Source organism: Acanthopagrus latus, chromosome 9 (genome assembly GCF_904848185.1).
Source record: "Acanthopagrus latus isolate v.2019 chromosome 9, fAcaLat1.1, whole genome shotgun sequence".
Classification (NCBI taxonomy): domain Eukaryota; kingdom Metazoa; phylum Chordata; class Actinopteri; order Spariformes; family Sparidae; genus Acanthopagrus; species Acanthopagrus latus.
The window spans coordinates 27094247-27115133 of NC_051047.1; the positions used below are offsets into that span (position 1 = coordinate 27094247).

At 44.7% G+C, this 20887-nt stretch overlaps 1 protein-coding gene across 2 annotated transcripts in view; it reads right to left on the minus strand.

Moving 5' to 3' along the window:
- The window catches only part of LOC119025996 (inactive dipeptidyl peptidase 10-like), a 244104-nt gene that overhangs the window by 81069 nt on the left and 142148 nt on the right, over positions 1–20887 (minus strand). Inside the window, exon 1 of one of the 2 annotated variants that reach the window (XM_037110049.1) lies at positions 17281–18344. The exons of the other annotated variant lie outside the window; for it this stretch is intronic. Within the exon in view, the coding sequence (XP_036965944.1) occupies positions 17281–17337 (57 nt within the window). The 5' untranslated portion in view covers positions 17338–18344. Of the gene's footprint in view, positions 1–17280; positions 18345–20887 lie in introns of those variants that run through there. 2 annotated transcript variants of the gene reach the window in all.

The following is a 20887-nucleotide window of genomic DNA, read 5'->3' on the forward strand; positions in this document are numbered from 1 at the left end:
GAAGAGAACTTAATGTATGTCTTTAAAGCCAGACGAGGAAAGTAACAAGTCATGGGAAGTCAGCTGAGTTATTCCACTGTAGTTCAAATGTATTCTCAGGAATATGTTTGTTTTCTCTCTTACCAGGATTCAGATGAAAAGATTGATATAATTCATGATCATCGTCGTGCTTCAAGACACATTTATCTGATGTTAACTCAACTCAAACAGCTTCAGAGGAGTCAACATGAACACAGCTACTCTAACTCCTGTGTCAGCTTATAACTCACTACCTTGATATCTTGTCAGCTTCCTAGCTAACAAGATACAACATGAAAGTTGCTGTGTTTCAGTTCAGGGTCTGCATCATGTGAAGGACTCGGCCTTTGTGGTCTTTGAAGTCGAGTCCTTCAGAGACCTTGTTGACCTCGTCAGCCGTTGTTAAATGTGACGGTCTAGACTTTGGAGCATTTCCTGGTTGCGTCACCAGATGTTTTAGCCTTATGTCACCATTTCTGCCGCCCAGGCCCTCGAAAGTGACGACCTACGCCACGCGGTGTCGCCATTTTCTCTCTTTCTTTCTTCTTTAACGGGATACGTGAGGCCACGAAGGCTCTCAGCGGTGCATCCTCCATCCTTGTGGGCTGCATCTGGAGGAGCCTTCAGACTGAGACAGCCTTCATGCGGCGTTGTGATGTAATTGGCCTTTAAATGCTCCTCCAAAGGATGCAGACCCTGAATTGAGACACAGCAAGTGTCTCAATTCAGCCTTGTCTGCTCTGCTTCCAGTCTTTGTGCTAAGCTAAACTAAGCTAAACACACCCTGAATCATAGATGAGTTTAGTATCAGAAAGAAAACAAGCAGAAAATAATCACTTTGTAGAAAAGGCTCTAGCAGCAGTGGAGGGACTTGAGCTAAGTAAACCTGTCGTGTGCATGAATCACTAACAGTAAGTGGACTGTTCATATCATCAACAACTAGAGAGCCAACTACCAACAAGATCCCTGCAGGTTTCCCTGAAAAACAGCTGTGATGTAAAAGCAAGTTAGAAGGAATTCCTGGATCTCTCTCTTTATCCGGATCCACACACAAAGTTAATGAGGTCTATTCTGGGTCGAGACCCGTCCTCCATCCAACTTTCGTGGAAATCTACTCAGTAGTTTTTGTGTAATCTGGCTGACAAACCAGCCAACAAACACAGATCCACACTTGAAGCATGTTTTTGAAGCGTGCTGTCCTGCTGGTGGGAGCTTGTTTGGAGAACAATGACGCCGTTATAGGCTGAAATTTAAACACGGCTGATGTCTCACTTCTCGGCTGAATCACCAGTAATACACACAGAGGGCGGCAACAATTAAAAGACGATAACAAATCTGTTGAATCTCAGCGTCCTCACACGCCAACACGACTGCAGATCTACAAGTTCTAGCTGCGTTTTACTCCCACTGGTTATCATCCATTCACACAACCAAGACAATAATAACAGCCCCATTTAATTAAAGTGACTGACTGTAATTCTACCTGCCTCTCCCCAGAGGAAACACCATCACACTCGATCAATACAATCAATTATTCATCCGGTCAAGAAGCCCACAGAAGTAATGGGATACATTTGCTGTCAGAAGTACTGAAGGGCAGAGCTGAGTGAACCGTGGCTGTCAGGACTTCAATTTTATTCCATAACATTTTAAATAATCAACGTCTGGAAGGCGTCTGTGTCACGGAGCAGTAAAGCAGACGACAGGACGATCGTGGGGGGAAAAAAAAAAAAAAAAAAAAACTCCCCTGATTGCTGCAAAACAGTCCCTTGGCAATCGTGTGGCTTTAGCTGTGTGCTAACAGAAGCCATTTTCTGTAATCACATCATCCGTCTTTGAAACAGCAAGAATAGCCTAAAACAACTTAATGTGAAAAATAACAACGACTTGAAGCCCATAATGAGAGCTGAAGGGGGAGAGAGATGTGAGGCTGACTCCCGCCTCACTGCACCGACTGAAAATGTGACTTACAGTATATTTATAGCACGTATATGTTGTTCTGCCTGGACTGTACGATCCGCTGCTATCTGTGAGCGTTGTTAAAGGTGCACGCGCTGTTTTTATGGTTTATCACACAGTGCTCGTGCTGTTACCTTGGAGGGACTGTCTCTGTCTCCTCAGCTGGAGATCAGCAACACAACAGATGTTCAATTTATTCATGAACACGTTAAGTTTAACTGTCCTCTCAGCTGTTACTGAATGTGGCGTCTCTGTGTTTTAAAGCTACAAGAGACGCCGACGATAAACTAGGACACAGTGAATATCGAGATATACAGACACAGACTGCTGTTATTATACTGTAAGCACAGGAATGTTGCTAGCTTGTTAGCATGCTAACCTCTGCACGTAGATATCAACATGTCATCAAAACTTTAATTCTTATTGACATTCTGGTGATAATTTTGTTAAAAGTTTTAATGTTTCCAAATGAAATCATTACATATAGAGCTTTAGAGACATCATCAGGTTTCCCACAAATTACTGAACGCAAAATTCAAGGACTTCTCGATAATCCTCCAGGCCTTATTCCCTCAAATTCAAGGACCTGACACAGCATAGTTTGTGACATGACAATTTTGATTTTCATTCTTGCACAAAATGTATATATACAAGCTCTCTCAGTGACCCGTGTGTGTTTATGTCTTCAAACACTTTCAATTGATTTTTTTTTTCTACTTCAATTTCCCAAACTTTCAAGTGTTTCAAGGACCCATGGGAACCCTGCATTATATTACTGATCTGAGATGTCTGATCATCATCCCCCCATCAAACCCCGTCTAATAAGCTTGTTTGTGTGTCTTTGTGCAGAAACACACATCCCACCAGCCCACCGTCAGAGGAGTCGGGCTATTTATAGAGCTGTTAGCTTCCCCTCGCCTGGACTCTGACCTTGGAGAGAGTGTGACAAATGACAAGCAGCATTTCAGCAGAAGCCGAGCCTTTCTAACAACGACAGCAGCAGGTCGGAGGGGGGAGAGAAGAAAAAATAATGCCGTCAGTACGGCGTTATTTTTGTTTACCCATGAAATATCATGTCTCAGTGTCTCGTGAATCACTGACAGCCGCAGCCGAAGCCTGGCCGAGGTCTCCAGGCTCAACATCTGAAATTGATCCGCGGGCTAATAGGAAACGGCAAGCTTAGCCACATGTTGTCATCTTAGTGTATTTAGCATTATCAGCGCTGCCCTCAAGGACGCTGCCGCTGGCCTTTGGTCCCCGTGAGATAATTCTCAATTAGTCACCGTCTCTGCCATATTGGATTCAGATACACAAGGTTGTTGACTCACACGGCCGGGCAGCGCTGTTACTGTATATTAATATTAATGCTGAGATTAGCAGGACAGAAGCAAGTGAACATCTGCATCAGTGGCTGAAAACAGGGACGCTGCTGAATACGTGGGTTTACTGCTAGAAATAAAGACAGGTGAGTCCAGGTTCTGTAACATCTTTGTGAATGGTGGCCACTAAACGGAGGCCATAATCACTTAATTATAATGTAATGTTAAATATTCGCATGTTTAACTGAAAAAGACTGAATCAATCTAAACATTTACCCGTTAAATGGATGTAAACATACAAACATTCATTCTATGGATCCAATTGTACCGTTTGTTAGCATTCACTTCCAGGTGAGAGAAAAATGACGCATTGTGTTATTTCGTGGTCGATGTTTTCACGTCTCACACTTTGCACAGACGAAAGGAAACGTCAGCTTGAGCTCACCTCACCGGCAGCTGAGGCCAAGTCTGTTTATTTCCCATCAAAAACTGCATTTTTTTCGTCTCCCTTCCTGAAGCGATGCCAATCTCAGTCCAGGATCAGCTCACAGCGAATCAAACTGGACCACTGACATCCTGAAATACAACCTTGGAAGTGATCGAGATAATTCCACAGCTCCTTTATCGGCTGGTGAAACTCTCCTTGTGTTTGTTCTGGCTTGTTTTAAGGAATCGGACGGATTCATTGAGCAGTTGTCTTTTCCTTTCCTCAGGAAGTGAGGAGCACAAAATCATCTTTGCTGCTGGACGAGTCCATCTTGTCTCACATTGTGAATACTCGTAACAAATTAAATAATGACACATCAGGCTCGGTGTGCAAGGTCACTGATTTTTAAAGACGCCAGCAAAGCAACACGGTACATCAGATAAAGCACAACCAGACTGTCAGACAGGTCGGACCAACGTGTTTTTACCAGCTTCAGATGTTTCAGTAAAAGCTGAAGATAACAACAACTCAACCAGCAGTTATCTACCAGAGATCGACTGCTGTTGTTTGCCGTCACGATGATTTGATCCATTTATTTTAAAACACTCGTTTGAATAAAGACAAGTAGTGTCATAATCCATTAATCGAGTATAGATTAATTCACTTTATCTCCTTTCATTACCTTATTAGCTGCTAAATCTTTTGAGTTTTCCAGCTTCATGTTGCAGTGACGATGGAGTTGCACTCCAGAGGGCGATGAGTTAAAAAGCCTTTAATATCGATGCGGCTACTAAATCATAACAAAATGCTTTTAGCCATTACGGCCTTCATCAGGGGGAGGTTCAAAATGCTCCGATGTGGTCGATTTTAAAATATCGGTTACATGTCACACATTCACAAAAGGCAGTCAAAATCACAGGAAGTTGCAGAAAAGTGTGTGAATGTTTTTAGTGCTGCAGGTTTTTAACTCATCACCGTCCTGACTTCTGATCTAGTAGGATCCCAAACGGAGGAGCACCAGAGGGACAATCGTCTGCAACACCACAGCAGCACCGCTCTGTGATTGATAGTGTCTATTCTCTCCTGTCATCTCTCCTGCAGCACTAAAGCTCCTCTGGCTTTTCTGTGTTTTGCAGTTGAACTGTTAGCGGGTGAGAAGATCCACCTCATTGTATTAGCCTCGTGCTCCTTCCTCGGGGATCTGCATGTGACAGTCTCCTCCTTATTAAAACGTAATGAGAGGATGATCTCAAACAAACGCTCCTGAACCGTCAGTCGGCGCGGCCCCCGATCTGACTCAGCCTTCACCTGCATTATGCAAATGCCTTAAATAGCATCATACAAGACGGAGCGAAATGATAAACGACAGAGACGTGGAGGAGAAAAGAGGCAGAATTTGAACCATCAACGGATGAGGATTTGGGCTTTTTCATCTGGGAGTTCAGGCACTTAAATTTAACCTCTGGTTGTCTGAAAGTCAAGATATTTGATTCTCAATTTCAGCCTGAAAATTGCTCACTGCGGAACAGGAAGAAGCCAAACAGTGTGTGTGAGGCCATGTAACCCCTGTGAAAGGTGACCTTTAGACTGTATACAGTATACGGTAAGCATGTAACGTTCAGACTTTCGTATCAGACGGTGGAGGGGATGAGAAGGCTGCAGAGCCGGAGACCACTGTCTGAGACTGAGAGTGAAACCACTGGATCTCTTTTAGATTGTACTTTTTCTCTTTTGTGGCGATAAAACAGAACATTTTTGATAAGTCGGGATTGATCAGGCCTTCCTAAAAACGTTAAACACAACATAAAGAAATGATGAAATGAAAAGACCTTTTTGCAGAAGAGTACACTGCCAGAAGTTATGCTTAGTTGGCTTAAATCTTCTCACTTGCAAAGATTTGATGAGACTTTGCTGATTATGTGAGGTACAATTAAAGAAAATCTCTCTTTTAAAACCTCAGTTCCACTTTAAAAATGATGAACTGCATTCAGACAGAAGCACACAAGCTTTTTTTCCCCTGGAGCGCCAAAAAACAGAAGCTTAATGGTGTGATACGGGCCAAAACTGAACACCTGTTGATTTGTCAAGATGCAAAATGGATCCAGAGTTCCCTTAAGAATGAAAGATTATTAAAATATTGGGATCCTACATCTTCAGAGAGCATTTTTACCTCTCTCTACAGACGCTGGATGGGCCAAATCAAACGTTGCAGCAAGGTAATTTGGTCCACATGATCTGCTTTTGCAGCCCTGAGCCACAGTCGTCACACCGTACAGACGGCCGTGTTGAAGCTTTTATTCTTCACGTGATTAAAATGTTGCACCTACATAAACTGAGAGTGTTTAAGTGTCTGTCAGTTTAAATCAGGAGGCGCTTCACATAATGGAAGCTGACTTCTGATGCATCGTCTGTCACCAGCTGCTGACAAAGTGTACGGAGACTTTTAAAATCCTTCATGATCAAATGTTTTCTTTAAGGACGAGGTCGGTCCAGGATGTGTGGGGCGCAGGACTCACTCAGGAGTTTATAATCAATTTTCTGAATAATTCTTGGTGGTATTTTACTGTTTGCAGCTCGAATGATGCACACTGAGGGACAACTGCCAGATTGTTGTTTGGAGGAACAAAGGCAGTGAACAAAGGTAACGAGGTGTTTTCATCCGCGTGAGACCGTAACAGTGGAGGAATTAAAGCTCATGCCTCCTACAGTATGTGAGCAGACACGGAACAATACATTTAATTCCATTAATCAGCCTTTTATTTCCATTTTCTCCACATTTAAATGTGATTTCATATCATTTACATGTTTGGAGCCGGAGCCTTCGTCTGTCCCCTGCAGTCAAATCTTCTAATTTAAACGCAATTAGACACAGTCGACTGCGTTCCTCGACAAATTACTCTTCAGACTGTGAATAAGATTCTCGCCATTTCCTCCCAACTCAAAAAATAACCGGAATCTCATTTATCAAGAGAAATAAAGCAGCCGACATCAGGAGCAGCAGTGACGGCAGCTCGGGGACGAGCGGCTGAATGTCTCCGCGTGAAGACAGGAAATTGTGTCGCCGTGTGAGGAGAGCCGCTGTGTGTTTGTCATACCTATACGGTGACACTGGAGCATCCAGCGGGCACTGAGCTATAAAATTGCTAGTTGAGAGGGAATTAGCCGGGATGGAGAGGTGGAGAGCGGCAGGAAGCAGGTTAACGAGGAAACTCTGAGCGGAGCTGACCTGGGAGGGATTCACAAAAACAGCCTGTATACTGAACAGCAACACGGATCCTTCATCAGCTCTCTCAGCTGGTGAGCGATGACGTCGTTTGTCGGCGCCTTGTTTCCAAAAACCATTAATGAGAGCAGTTTGTGAGGATTTCTGGATTTCACCGACTTCTAAGCTGCATGGAGAAGGAAGTGGGAGAGGTCGACACTCAAACACAATGTGTTCCTAAAACAAAATCTTGCTTTTGAGTTTTGACCTCTCCAGCAGTTTTTAATCAGTCATACCTTTGATTAAGATCTGGTTAATTTGAGGTGAGTAGTTGCATCGTACTGTTGCTGTGTCTCAGTTCAGGGTCTGCATCCTCTGAAGGACCCGACCTTTGTGAAGTCGAGTCCTTCAGAGACCTTGTTAACCTCCTCAGCTGTTGTTAAATGTGACGGTCTAGACTTTGGAGCATTTCCTGGTTGCGTCACCAGATGTTTTACCCTTACGTCATGATTTCTGCCGCCCAGGCCATCGAAAGTGACGATCTACACCACGCGATGTCGCCATTTTCTCTCTTTCTTTCTTGTTTTTCAGGCGCGTGAAGAATGTGGGATATGTGAGGCCACAAAGGATCGTAGCGGTGCATCCTCCAAAAACAGGGAAAAGAAGGAGCATCTGGAGGAGCCTTCAGATTGGGACAACCTTCGCACGGCGTTGTGACATAATTGGCCTTCAGATGCTCCTCTGAAGGATGCAGACGCTGAACTGAGACACAGCAGTTGTCTATATAACCTGCAAGTGAGAGCAGCACATCAGCAACAACCAAGTCACACAGTTTGGTGAGGAACAAATCAAGTTTGAGTTTAAAATGTCAGCAGAAAAACTCTTTTATCCTTCCGTCTTGATCATTTCTAGGTTTGTGCTGCTGTGACAGAAGGCTCACAATCGGCGGTCTCTCCGTAGTTTCTCTAGACAGCGAATAATGTCGACAAGTGGTCAGACACAAAGTCGTGAAGAACAAATCTCCCCTCGTCAAAGAGTCAGAATCAGCTTCATGCTACCACAGGAACACGTCCAACAGCGCAGCAGTGCGGCTCATTAATGTCTTTTTGATAGTTTTTCATAGTACAGAACTCTGTGGCGCAGCAGAGGGAGATAAATCCAGCACTAGACACACACACTTGTTAGCAGCGATGTCTTTAAAGAAGCCAGATGTGACGTGAATGAAGCCGAAAAATGGCCGCTTCGAAAACGAGCCCAGGAAGACGTCTGACAGATGAGTTAGTCTGAGCAGCCGAGCCGTGAAACCGCCGAGGTCGACGGGAAAAATGTGTTGTGACTCACTGTAGCTCATCATCAAGGTCATTTAGACCGTTTCATGATTTAGTCGATTATGTCACAGGAGGCGAGTTTTGTGTTTTTGTGTGGTTAAAGTCCGAGTTAGCATCTGTGCTGGGGGCCGTTAGCCATTTAGCATCCTGGAGTCTGTGTGTGCTCAGCACTGTTTAATGCTGAACTGTTGTATTTGAGCTGAATGAGATTATTTCCACTTTGAATGTAATTATGATCCGTGAGGTGAAGGTCGGTCTCGCTCCATTTAATCTGGTGTTTCAGCCGAGTGAAGACAGAGATTAACAGCCCGCTCCGGTGCAACACGGAGGTGAGAAACGACAGGCCCAACGCCTCGGGAGAAAAAGAAATGATATTCAAATGTGCATCTACATCAAAGTACGTATAGAAAATGTTCTTACTTGGTGTGGAAATAAAACCTCTGTTGTTCAGTATTGTTTAGCAGCTGAACACTAAACTGACAGCCGGCAGCACAATAATGTGACATTCAAGGTTAACGGGAGACAGAAAGAAAAGCATGAACACTTACGGAGGAGGGGCACGATGACAGCATCACAACACACACACACACACACACACACACACACACACACACACACGTCCTATTGATAGACTCACTCATGTTGGAAACTGCAGCATGTGATGAACATGAGTACAAATAAAGACATTTTCGGTATGTCACAGCAAAGAAAAGCAGCAGGATACTTATATAGATATACATTTAGATTCAAACATGCACAGCTACACACTGATGGCAGAAACATGGCTCCTTCTCTTCGTACTCTACTATTTTGGAGGCGTCCCAGTTCTCCTATTTTCTTATATTCCCTGTCGGTGATTCAACAAAGGTGAAACACGTTCAGGCCAGAACGAACTAAAACCAGCAGTTTAATTTTTAGTTTAGAGAGATAATCTAAACACGCTGTCTTAAACAGCAGGAGGAGAATATCTGCAGCAGCACTGGTGAAAATGAAACTGTGACCCGGGAATAAGTGCTAGCGGCTACCTGACAAGCTTTCACAGCACCTGCTAACATTAGCAGCTACAGGCTAAAAACAGTGAGGAGGTCCGACTCGACGTCGGCCATATTGGTGCTGCTTGGCGAGTCTGATATTTTCTGATGTGGTATTTAAACCACTTATATTGGGGAATAATGCGAAAGTGAGCACAAATAATGACGGATTACGTCTGCAGCGAGAAAACGTTGAGTTCTCAAACTCTGAACCACAAAGCTGGTGTGTAAAATGTGACTGAAGGATGTTTACACAGTATTAATTTCACAATCTGCCTTCATATTCTATTTCAAGAGCGTCTGATCCTCTGGCTTTTTCTTGCCTGTTCCCACTGAGGGGTCCAACAAATGACACAAAAATAAGAAACCACTCCGAAAATAAAGCAAGTTATTTTCCTGTCTGACCTATTTTCACAAAATGTTGTGATATGAACCTTGTTACCTGCTAACAGCCGTCGGCTCTCCGCAGATCTGTGTAATTTGCCCTGAACAGCCGAGATCAGTACAGTACGGACAGTCGATGGATAAAAGCGGTGGTCTATGTATCTATCTGGAGAGCGCCATCAATATCACTGGCCTTTCAGATGAGCCTTGATTATCTACCCCGGGGAGTCGGATCGATCGGCGCCTGCCCCCGGTGCTTACTATAAGTCCTGGAAGTGCAGAAAACTGTGTTTGCCAGAAACACTCCTGCACTTCATCTGAGCCGAGCTGATGAACTGGTGGTGAGTAAAGGCCTGGCAGGAGCCACCGCGTCAGTATTAAAGAGACAGTTCACCATATAATCATAAAAAAAAAATACATATTTTTACCCTCACCTGTGGTGAAAGCTTCGACCCAGTGAGATTGTTCAGTTATGAGTTGCAGAGTTTTGGAGAGATGTCTGAACCAACCACCATGCTAACTAAGCTAATCACAGCTCAGCAGAGAAGGAAACAAACCTCACGTCCAGCATCGCACAGTGTTGTGCACCCGACACTCACTTCTGGTGTCTCGTCACCCTCAAACCTCAGAGACGGTTTTTGTTTCTGAGATCGTCGCTGGTCCCGTCACAAGAGAACAATGACAACAACCCACACCATGATCTTTTCACCGAACTGCCACTGAAAACTTGAAAGCTGAATATGTTCTTTTAAATTCCTCAGAATAATGAATTCACCAGGTACATTCACGCAGCACGACTTGCTGTCAAAACAAGCTTTGTCCACCTTTACACCACTTCATCTGACCGCCTTCAGAAAACTCGTACAATCGTCCTTGAAATTGCATCCTGAGGCGACTATTTGAAAAAATCTCCACCGCTGCTTTTATTGCCAAGTAAGTTTACACATACGAGGAATTTGCTGCAGTCTGTATGACAGTAAACTGAACATGAACATAAAGCTTGTGTGTGCACAACAAATCAAAGAATATACAAGAAAGCAAGACGTTGCGTCAGACGGAGACGTCTCTCTGGACATTTGTTGGTCTAATTGCTCCTTTTGTTCTCGCTGTTGTTCAGGAGACAAATTGTTGGTCGGCGTCGACGGGAGAGGCAAGTTCGTTCATCCCGACGTCCTGAATTTCAATCGAGCAGCCGGGGACGAATGTACGGCGTCTGAATTAGAGCTGATGTGTTTCTTTGGGGGGGGCTGGAGAGTTTCGCCTGAAGCCATGTTTCAATTTTTTAAACATTCTTCTTTTTTTTTTTTTTGGAGCCAGCGAGGGGAAAAAAAAAAACAACATTTACACAAGATGTTTCTCAAAAGAAGATACTGTGAAGTTACTCCTGAACCCGTCAAATCTGAGTGGATTAGTGTGTTTTTCCCTCACGTCTACATAAACACACTCACTCACACTCACACACACACACTCACACACACACACACAAGGTCTGACTGTTCCTTCTGCCTCATTCCTGTTATCTCAGGTTGGTCCGTCCCCTGTCTGTGTCACAACTGATGACTCAAACTTTGTAATTGCCTTTTAATCCTTCCGAGGGTAGAACATGTGTCAGCCGCAGCTAATTCGGGGCACCGGGCGCCTCGGGATACAGAGAAAAGCTTATAACAGGAAGGTCGGGAGCGTGAATCACCACCCGGGCCGGGACATTTAGGACAGAACACTCGATGTGTGGACGTGTTGCTCTTCTCCAGCTGTCAACAACCACAAACACTGGATTAAATTAATCCAAATCTTTATCCAGACCACAATTCTGGGAGCACAAATGAAATATCCCCCGTGCCGGTGAATCGTTTGTGAGCAGATTTGTGATATTTTCAAAACGGCACTTCTCTGTGAGCGAGCTCAGTATTCAGACGAGTGCAGATGTGGGCTGAGCGTTTATTAGGATGACCTTATACCACATTCACACAAAGACGCGTCCTGAATTGAGAATCAGCTGCTACAGTATTTACACCAAGCTTTCCTTCACCGCTTCAAAGCGAGCGAGCATCAAACCGTCATCAGCGTTTAAAGTCACAGATTCTCATCGTGCAGTTAAGGAATGCGTCCGTGGCAGCAAATTTAAAAAAAACTCTTACATTTTTGTGTTTTTCCTGAGAGGCATTTTTAACAAATTCTCAATTTTTTATCGGCAAAAACAATGTAATTTATCTTTTTAATGAAATATTACAGATGGATATTTCTTCAAACATGTTGAGGGGATATTTTAAATGTTAGGGGTTAACACTGAGATAACAGGAAGTAAAAAGGAAAAATCAGTCTGTGTCTGTGACGAGACACAAACTCCTGCATGAGAGTCTAGAAGAGCTCATATTCACCACCTGACCTCCGATCTTTACTTTCTGCCTGCAGTGGCATTAACCATCGGCACTGGATGTAAAATCATGATGTGCAGGATGATCCAGTGTCACAGCTGTGATAAAAAAACGACAGTTTGTTCATAAACACTTTTCTGATTATCTGTAAATCGTAATGTAGAGTCGTGTAGAGTTTAAACATCAAATGAACACTGACGAGTCATTTGAACGTGTGTCGAGTCACAAGTCTTTAGCTTCGTGTCATTCATTATCAGTCCAGCAACAACTTGACTGTTTCGGTTCACTCTTGCTGCTCTTTCTGCAGCAAAAAGACGCTGTTAGCGACTAGCTGGTGAATACGGTGGAGCATTTAGCATCAAACGAGCCGGACGTTAACCTTTAGAAGTTGGTGCAGATCAACAGCAATCAACAACTGGATTGAGACTCGTCAATAAACGTTCGCTGCGTGGTGATCACCCCAAAGAGACCACACACATTTGTCACTGCAGGTTTGAGAAGAGATCAGAACGTCCTCACACGAGCCGCTTCTGGCATCGGATGACTTGATATTGACCCGTCCTTTTACTTCACACTCCCGTCTCCATTACTCAGACCCATCTTGACCTTAACACCTCTTCATCTCACTTCATTCTGCCCTCCCCGTCATCCTCCTCCTCTTGATCCTCTTTAAATCAATTGGTCATTTACACCCTGATACTTCCCTGCCTGCCCGTCCCGTCTCTGCGTTACCGTCTCTTTCTCCATCTTTCATCCCACATAACACTATTTCCCTCCTCTTTTTATTCTCTCCCCTCTCTCTCTCTCTCTCTCTCGGTGAAGCAGCAGCAGTGTCCTGGACATTTTCTCCATTAGTGTGAATTACAGTTTCCAGGGCCGGGAGGATCTCAGCGTGTGAAAGCGCCTCTCTTATTTACAATGAGCATTTCTCCTCCTGACGCTGGCACCGGCAACAACAGCTCCATTAACAAAGCGGAGGGAGGACGAGACCGAACACCCCCGCCGGCTGCACCGAGCCCGGGCCGGCCGCGGGGTCGCGCACAGAGGTCAACCTCTCAGTCTGCTTTTATTATGTCTGTGGTTCCAGGAGGCAGTGACGCAGCGTGAGACCAGCCAATGTCAAATGAATCCGTTTGTTCTCAGCTTTTTTTTTTTCTTTCGGCGGCACTAAAGAGGGATCGGCCACACCGGATAATGTCACTGCCAAGAGCGCTGCGGTGCTCCCGTGCAGCGCCGGCTGACTGAAGGTATGTATCTCTTAAACACATCGACCAGAGCAAGGAAAGCTCTCTAGTTACATCCAGGCAGCATGTATCCACCTCTTTTCTAAAGCTTCTCTATGACTGAAGGTTCACTATCAAACAAAACACATCCATCCATTTTCTATCAGCACTTCATCCAGGTCGCAGGGCTGACAGGAAACCAACCAGAGTTTCCAGTTTACCCGACCAGCCTCGTCTGCGGGAGGAACACCAGATGACCTACGCATGAGGACGACATGTGAACACAGCGCGGCTCCACAGCGCTGAGATGATAATCCTCATAAAAACACAAAATATTATTATTAAATATTATCATGTCATACTGGACATTTGAGTAATTTGTTTAAAGCACATGAAAGTCGTACTTGAAGTAAAGATATCGTGTTGAAATATTCCCCCATACAAACAGTACAAATTACAGGTAATTAATGTAAAACTGTGTTACTCTGGCTCTGATGCAGAATATTTGTCTCCAGAATGTAGTGATATAAATGTACTTGACATCATCTCGCATTTCCTCCCGGATCTATAAAATCAGCCGCTTGTGTGATTTGTTATAAAATAAGAAAACGCTGTCAGACTCACAGTGGACTGACGGCAGAACCCAGGGACATTTGCTTCCACACGTTCTTCTACCTGACGCCTACATTACCCATAATGCACCTCGACCACCCACAGGTTGGGTCAGTATCAGCTTGCTTCACTTAGTCAGACGTCACACATCTCCTCCCGTATAATATTCCTCCTCAACACCTGGAGTCACTCTTCAAATGTTTTCTATCGTTATTCTTGAACGCAAACATAAAATATGTGAACAGCCCTGGTGGTTCTGTGGTTGTAGAAACCTCCAGAGTCAGAACCAGGAGACAGTCGCTGGTCTGTGGCTGTAACAGGGTTCACCATCAACACATCTGACTCTATGTTGTCACCTGCTGTCTTGTTCTGATGTGGCGATTTGGAAGATCTGTGTGCGCTGAAGCTTAAAATGGTGAACAGTCAGTCAAAAAGAAAGAACTAGTGCTCTTCAAGCTGCAGAGTTATGGATTTGTGCCTTACAGTTCCCTTTCAGTTTGCCACACTGACTGAAACACAAACACACAAAAAAAAAAGGCTTTCACTGCAACAACAATGAAGTGAACTGCAGCACAATCACCCACAGAAGAAGAACAAGAAGAAGAAGAAGAGGAGGAGGAGAGTTACTGCTCCTCCACCGACAAACAGCTCAAGGCTCGGTTTTCTCTCCCTCAACTTTTTTTTATTTAAAGATGCGTCTAGTGTTTGTAACTCCTTCAGCATCATCATGCAACTTTGATGAAGAGTAACCCTGTTAAGAGCCCGGTGAAGAGCTACGTACGCCGACTGTGGGTTGACAGTAATAGCTCCGGCGCTCCTCTCACCCCTGATGCTCGCAAACGTGACGCCGGCCTGCTGCACAAACCTTACGCAACGACTTCAAACGGCTGCACGAACGTACGCTGATCAAATATTTACGGAGGCTTTTAGACTGTACAGTTAGTTCACAGATATTTTAAGCCACTTTGTGAGCTTTATATTCAGCCGATTGTTAGACGTTAATGTTTCTGCAAAACAGCACAGATACAGATTTTGAACCATAACGTTCACATTACGACTTCGACATCATGACTGTAGGAGATGGTGATGTCATTATTACAGTAAACAAGATTGTTACACATCTCCATCTACGATCGTGGCGACCAAAACAGGCATTTTAAGCCAAACAATGATGTTTTTTTAACCCCAGCCAGGTGGTTTTTGTGCCTAAACTCAACCAAAGCATAAGTAAAGAGTTGTGACAAGAGAGGAACAGAAAATTCAACCTAAACAAACGTGAAGTTCCAACATAAAGACACAGTTTTCACTTTATCTGTGGTTCTGCAGAAACATACTTAGACAACATTTATTCTGGAGATCGGGTTGCTGTATTTTTAGATTATCAAAAGAAAATATTGATAATCGATCTCATTTAAGGCATTATTCAAGCAGAAATGTCAAACAGTTCCAGCTTGTTAAATTACAAAAAAAGCAGCAAAACTAAAACATTTATTAACTAAACAAAGAGTCTTTTGGGGTTCTGGACTGATGGTTGGACAAACTAAGTAATTTCAAGACGTCAGTATGAAAGGTCCAGTAAAATACCGACACTGTGGGTCTCATGTTTCCAACAGTGTCCACTTTTTTGTTGGCTGGTTCGTCGGCAGGATTACAGAAAAAACACTGAACAGATTCCCATGAAACACAGGCGCAGGACGAGTCTCGGACCGGAACCGACCTCGTTAAGTTTTGGGTTCCGGTTCCACATGAATCGATGGATCCAGGAAAGATTTCTCACTTTCTTTAATATTGTGAGATGTACATGTGGGCGCTCTGAATATTTGCTTGTTGCACCTTTTTAAATGTCCAGATTTGCAGCTTTTATTGTAATTCATGACACTGAATGAGTCTTTTTGGATTTGGACTGTTGGTCGGACAAAAGAGACGATTGGAAGACGTCAATTTGGTCTCTGGGAAAATGTTTGTTTGTCCGATGGATAAGCTTTGGGATGGTGATCGACTGAGAGTTGGTATTTGACCAGTTGGGAACGAGACTCAAATATCTACTTTTCTAACGACGAGGACCTTTAAACCTGGAGAATAATCAGCAGCTCTAAATGCAACAATTTAAAACCCACTGTTTTCCTCCTGACCTGCAGCTGTTTACTGAACACATTAGCCACAAAAAAAAAAAAACGCCTCCAACAAATGAATAAAAGCACGAACACATTCATGTCTGCAACATCGGCAGCTCCACACACACACACACACACACACACACGTGCTCATTCAGCACTAATTACAGTGAACACCACTCACACATGAAATCAACAACATGACTTTTACAACAGCCTGAGGCCCAGTGAGCAGCATCCACCCAGCTTTAAAACGCAGAGGAGAGAGTGCTGAACACTGCGAGCCATCGTATTTCAGCCACATCTCACGAGGCCTTCTAATATTTCAGGCACAGAAACTCAATTATGAGGCCGAGGTTTTGATTTCTTAGAATAATAAGGCTACAGGGCTGAATTCAATTAAGAGCACCCAGAATATATTCTCTCTCTCTCTCAGAGGAAGGTGCAGGGAGATGAGCATCAGTCAGAGGATTAGTTATCCCGCTACAGTAACAGTGAGGCACGGTGACTGGGGAGAGGTAGCATGTGCCTGGAGGAACACATTTAGAGGAGGGGGATCAATAATTGATGGTGGTGGTGATGGTGATGGAGGCTGGGCGGCTGGTGGCGCACAGTGAAGTTGCAGTGCTGATCTCATCCTCCTCAAATCCCCCCCAAATAAAGCGTTGCAGTGCGCAACAGCACCTGTGCAAAGGTGCCGGAGGAGGGGGAACATTTGAGAGGTGGAGGATGGATGGAGGATGGATGCCTGATTCAGAGACAGTGCGCAGGTCGTGGAGTCAGTGAGCGTGTCTGGGAGGGAAGATAACGCCACACGGCGCCTCGCAAAAGTGATTTTTCACGACTGTTCTCTTTTTCCAAGGTGTCGAGGGCGCAGCTGACAGGAGGCAGCGGCTGAATTACAATGCGCCCTGCATGCGCAGTCGTTCCCCTTCGCCGCCGGTGCGTGTGTGCGCCCACGGCGTCTAAAAGATCCCTGTGACCCAGTCCTGACAGCTGACGACGGATCAGTGTGTGTGTGTGTGTGTGTGTGTGTGTGTGTGTGTGTGTGTGTGTGTCCGCCAACTTGAATCAGCCTCATCATCATCATCTGTGCAGGAAAACCGACGCGTTTTTGTTCCCCCACACATACATTTCACTTCATGTAATGTGGCCACAGCTGACCGCCATGCATGCTGATGAATGAGCTGACCTTGCACAGCGGGTCATTCCTACGCGGAGTTTTTAATGTGCATGAGCTGCAAAAATAATTTTTTTTAAAAAATGAAGTGAAAGAAGAAAAGCCCACCTCATCCGGCTGCGGCTGATTCGCTCTCTGGTTCGGCTGCTCCTTGGTGGCTGTCATTGTAAACTCCTCGTCTGGTTCAACTTGGATGAATCCGACAAGAAAATCCTCCGCGGACACGAAAAAGAAAAGTGAGAAGAGGTGGAGCTGAAGGATGCACCCTCCGTCTTGTCAACTGCGGAATCTTAAAGAGCGGATGGGAGCCGGAGGAAGAGGTGGTGGTGGTGGTGGGGGGGGGACGGATCCGTCACGAACGGTAAAATATATCTGCGAGGTTTCTTCTCGGACGAGCGTCTGACGAGGAGCCAACGCAGCCGGTGCGTCTCACATCAGCCCCGGGAAGAAGAGGGAGGAGAGAGTTTCGGACACGAAGGAGAGCCGAGGCGTGCTCACATTTTACCGCCCTGACACTTCTCCTGCACGTCTGGGTGAGGAAGTGGCAACTCTCCCCCTCAGTGATGCTGGTATTTTGGAGGATGGAGGGAGGGAGGGAGGGAGGAGGAGGAAGAGGAGGAGGAGAAAGAGGAGGAGGGGTGTTCAAGTGGTCTTGTGATGGTTTCCCGTGAGGGTGGGGTGGAGGTGGTGGTGGTGTTGGGGGGTGTTGCGTTTGCAGGATTTAATTTAAAAAAAAAAAAAAAAAAAAGCCCCTGAAAAGAGTGCAGAGTGAACTCTCCTGCCTGCTCATCGCCTCTCTCTGCGCGCTGCTCCACTGAGTTTCCTGAAATCCCGCATCATCACACATCCCGCATCTCACATCCCGCATCACGCCCCGCCGGAGCTGTCCGCGTGCTGAGAGAGCCGCTGCTGCACATCCATCTTCATCTCGTGCGTAGGTGCGCCACCTCTGCTCAGTCCTCTCATGCACTAACACCACCGGCTCTGCTCGGTGCCTGGGCGGCGCGTTGCTGCTGCTGTTGTTGTTGTTGTTGTTGTTTTTCGGCCGTAAAGCAGGAGCTCCTGCTCGGCCTGCCCGAGGCGCGAGGAGCTTAAACGGTCAATGAAGAGATTTTGCGCGCGCGGCTCACCGCAGGCTGTTAAATACGCGCGAGGGGCAAAGATGCAATTGCAGCGGTCCCTGGAGTACCGGGGTTTATGATGGAGATGTTTTCTGCGGTCAGACACTCAACTTTATGATGCTGCTGCACACACACACACACACACACACACACACACACACACACACACACACACACACAGCAGGGGGCGGTGATATTGAGGCTCATGTGTTTAATGTCTCTGCCAGATGAGGATCGATATTTTGTATCTGAGTGCAACTTCTAGGGTGAATTACGGAGCTTATTAGGGATTGTAAGGAGCAACAACACACACACAGGTTCAGACTGGAGCCACACAAATGATGGACTGTGTGGTAAAACTGTGGTGCAGTGGATTCCTTAAGCCTTTATATTTATGTGTTTTTACACAATTACACATTAAAGTAAGACAAGAAGAACAAGACTTTGGCTGTAGTGTCTCCGGGCTCGTTGACAGGTGAACTGTCTGCTCCACCTACCAGCCCAGAGACACTACAGCTTTACAGAACATCTGGTTGGATTATAAACACACTGTTACAGATTATTTCTAACAGCCAGCAAGGCTGCAAATAGAAGTCTTATTGTATGAATGTTTACAAGAAAATTAACTTCTAACTTGGATTACCAGCTCAGTAAACAGCTGCCTAATGAGTTTATGACCTCAGTCGCTAGTTTGAAGTCTTTTTCTGAGTAACTGAGTAAAACAGATGAAAAGCAGGTTAGCTTGTGATTAACAAGTCGCGTCCAGTCAGATCCAATCAGGATATCTTACAGAACTCCATCCATTTGTCCAAATATGGTCATTTCTGGCTCAAAAAACAAACAAACATGGGGTCAGCTATTACGCCAAACTCAGGGTCATTCACAAACAAATGAGTAAAGTAATGGAGACACACAGACAGACAGAGTTTATAGACCATCTGGTGAACATACTGGAGCGTTTAGCAGCTACAGAAGCAGATATTTCCATCAGGAGCTGGTGGAGACCAAACCTGGAGCTAAAACAGTTTTGGACTCAGTGATTTTGTTGCTCTGTAACTGCTGGACATGTGAACAATCAAGTGTTTGCCAACAAGTTCAAAACTGGGTTAACTAGGTTGTGTCCTACTTCCTTATTACATCGATTTTAAATACTTCTTTACTTGTATGCAATGGGAACATATTAGCACACTCAGGGCTTTCAAAGTTGCATTTTGAGCATCTTTATTTTGGTCCTTGATGCAAAATTGTATTTTGTGTTTCACAGTTTGGATATATTTAGTGTGCAGCAGTAACTCTGCTGGACTGATGATGAAGAGGACAGCAGTTCATTGTATTCGCAGCACAGCTCCAACTCTCTGGAAGCTGGTGTTCCTCGGGGGGGAGGGGACGCTCCTCCAGACCCTGTTTAAGGATTCTTCTCAGACCTGTTAGCAAATTACTGTTTGAAATCAGCTCCATTTTACTAATTACACTTCCGACCTCGGCTCATTCGACAAACTTAAAACACTCAGGGGAGAATTAAGATGAATAAACAAACCAAATTAAATCAAATGAAAATTCTCGCTCGATCTGACGGTCTTTTTTTATTTCCATGGTGATCGAAATGAGGCCAGCGTACCAACATAAACTCCACCTGATAAGTTATTCTGTGTTTCGGTGGCGTTGGTGAAAAGCGATGTCGAACACGTCGCTCTAAAGCATTTTTATTCCTCGTCATCTCCCTAAATTCAGTCCGTGCCTCTTCGTGAATTGAACCGAAGCGTCTCCGCTCACACTCCTTTCATTTGTCAGCCATCTGTGGAGTTGTGGAGATGAGATCACGTTAAGCAGAAGTGGAGTGGAATTCAGCAGTGTTGGGGGGAAAAAAAACAAAAAAAACAGCCTGCTCGTATTAAAATAAAGCCCCAAATCGATCTGTGTGCTCCATTTTGTAGACAAGGGTAATCAATCCACTTTGAGAAGTAAGTTTGGTCCAAGTTGGCCGCCGGCACCGCTCGGCTCTGCTGCTGCAGCTGGATTGTTATGAGAATCAGACACAATAATTAAGTTAGCTCAGCCACTTTTCTCTCACAGAAATACTTGTTCTCAGTAGTTTCTTGGGCCTCAGATGGAGAATTAGTGTTTACCTAAATATCGTGTTCGTTTTCTTGTCAATGCCAATATATGAGATATTATCACAGTTTTGAGTTACATACTTCATATGTTGAAATACTCTCACTTGTCACTTTTTAATTTCACCTGTGTTTGACTGTTTAATTAGTACCTGTACAGATGTACACAGGTATTTCTTTAAAACAAAACTTTTGGTAGAGTTTTGGACTTTCGTTGACGTAAACAGTGTTTCAGGTCACTGAAAATGGAGCTTTGGAACACATGAAGATATTCAGATGTGTAGACAGGAAAATGTGGGTTTCTTGGCTTGTCTACTTTGTTTAGCAGGTATCCGATTGGTCAACGTGGCCTCACAGGAGAGTTTATGTCGCCACCTGTTGCTTTTGCATGAGCTCGACAGCCTGAGTTTGTGTTTTCGCTCTGTTGGTGTAGGTGGAATTTTTTTAAACCGGCGGAAGAAAAAAAACACCCGTGTAGTTGTG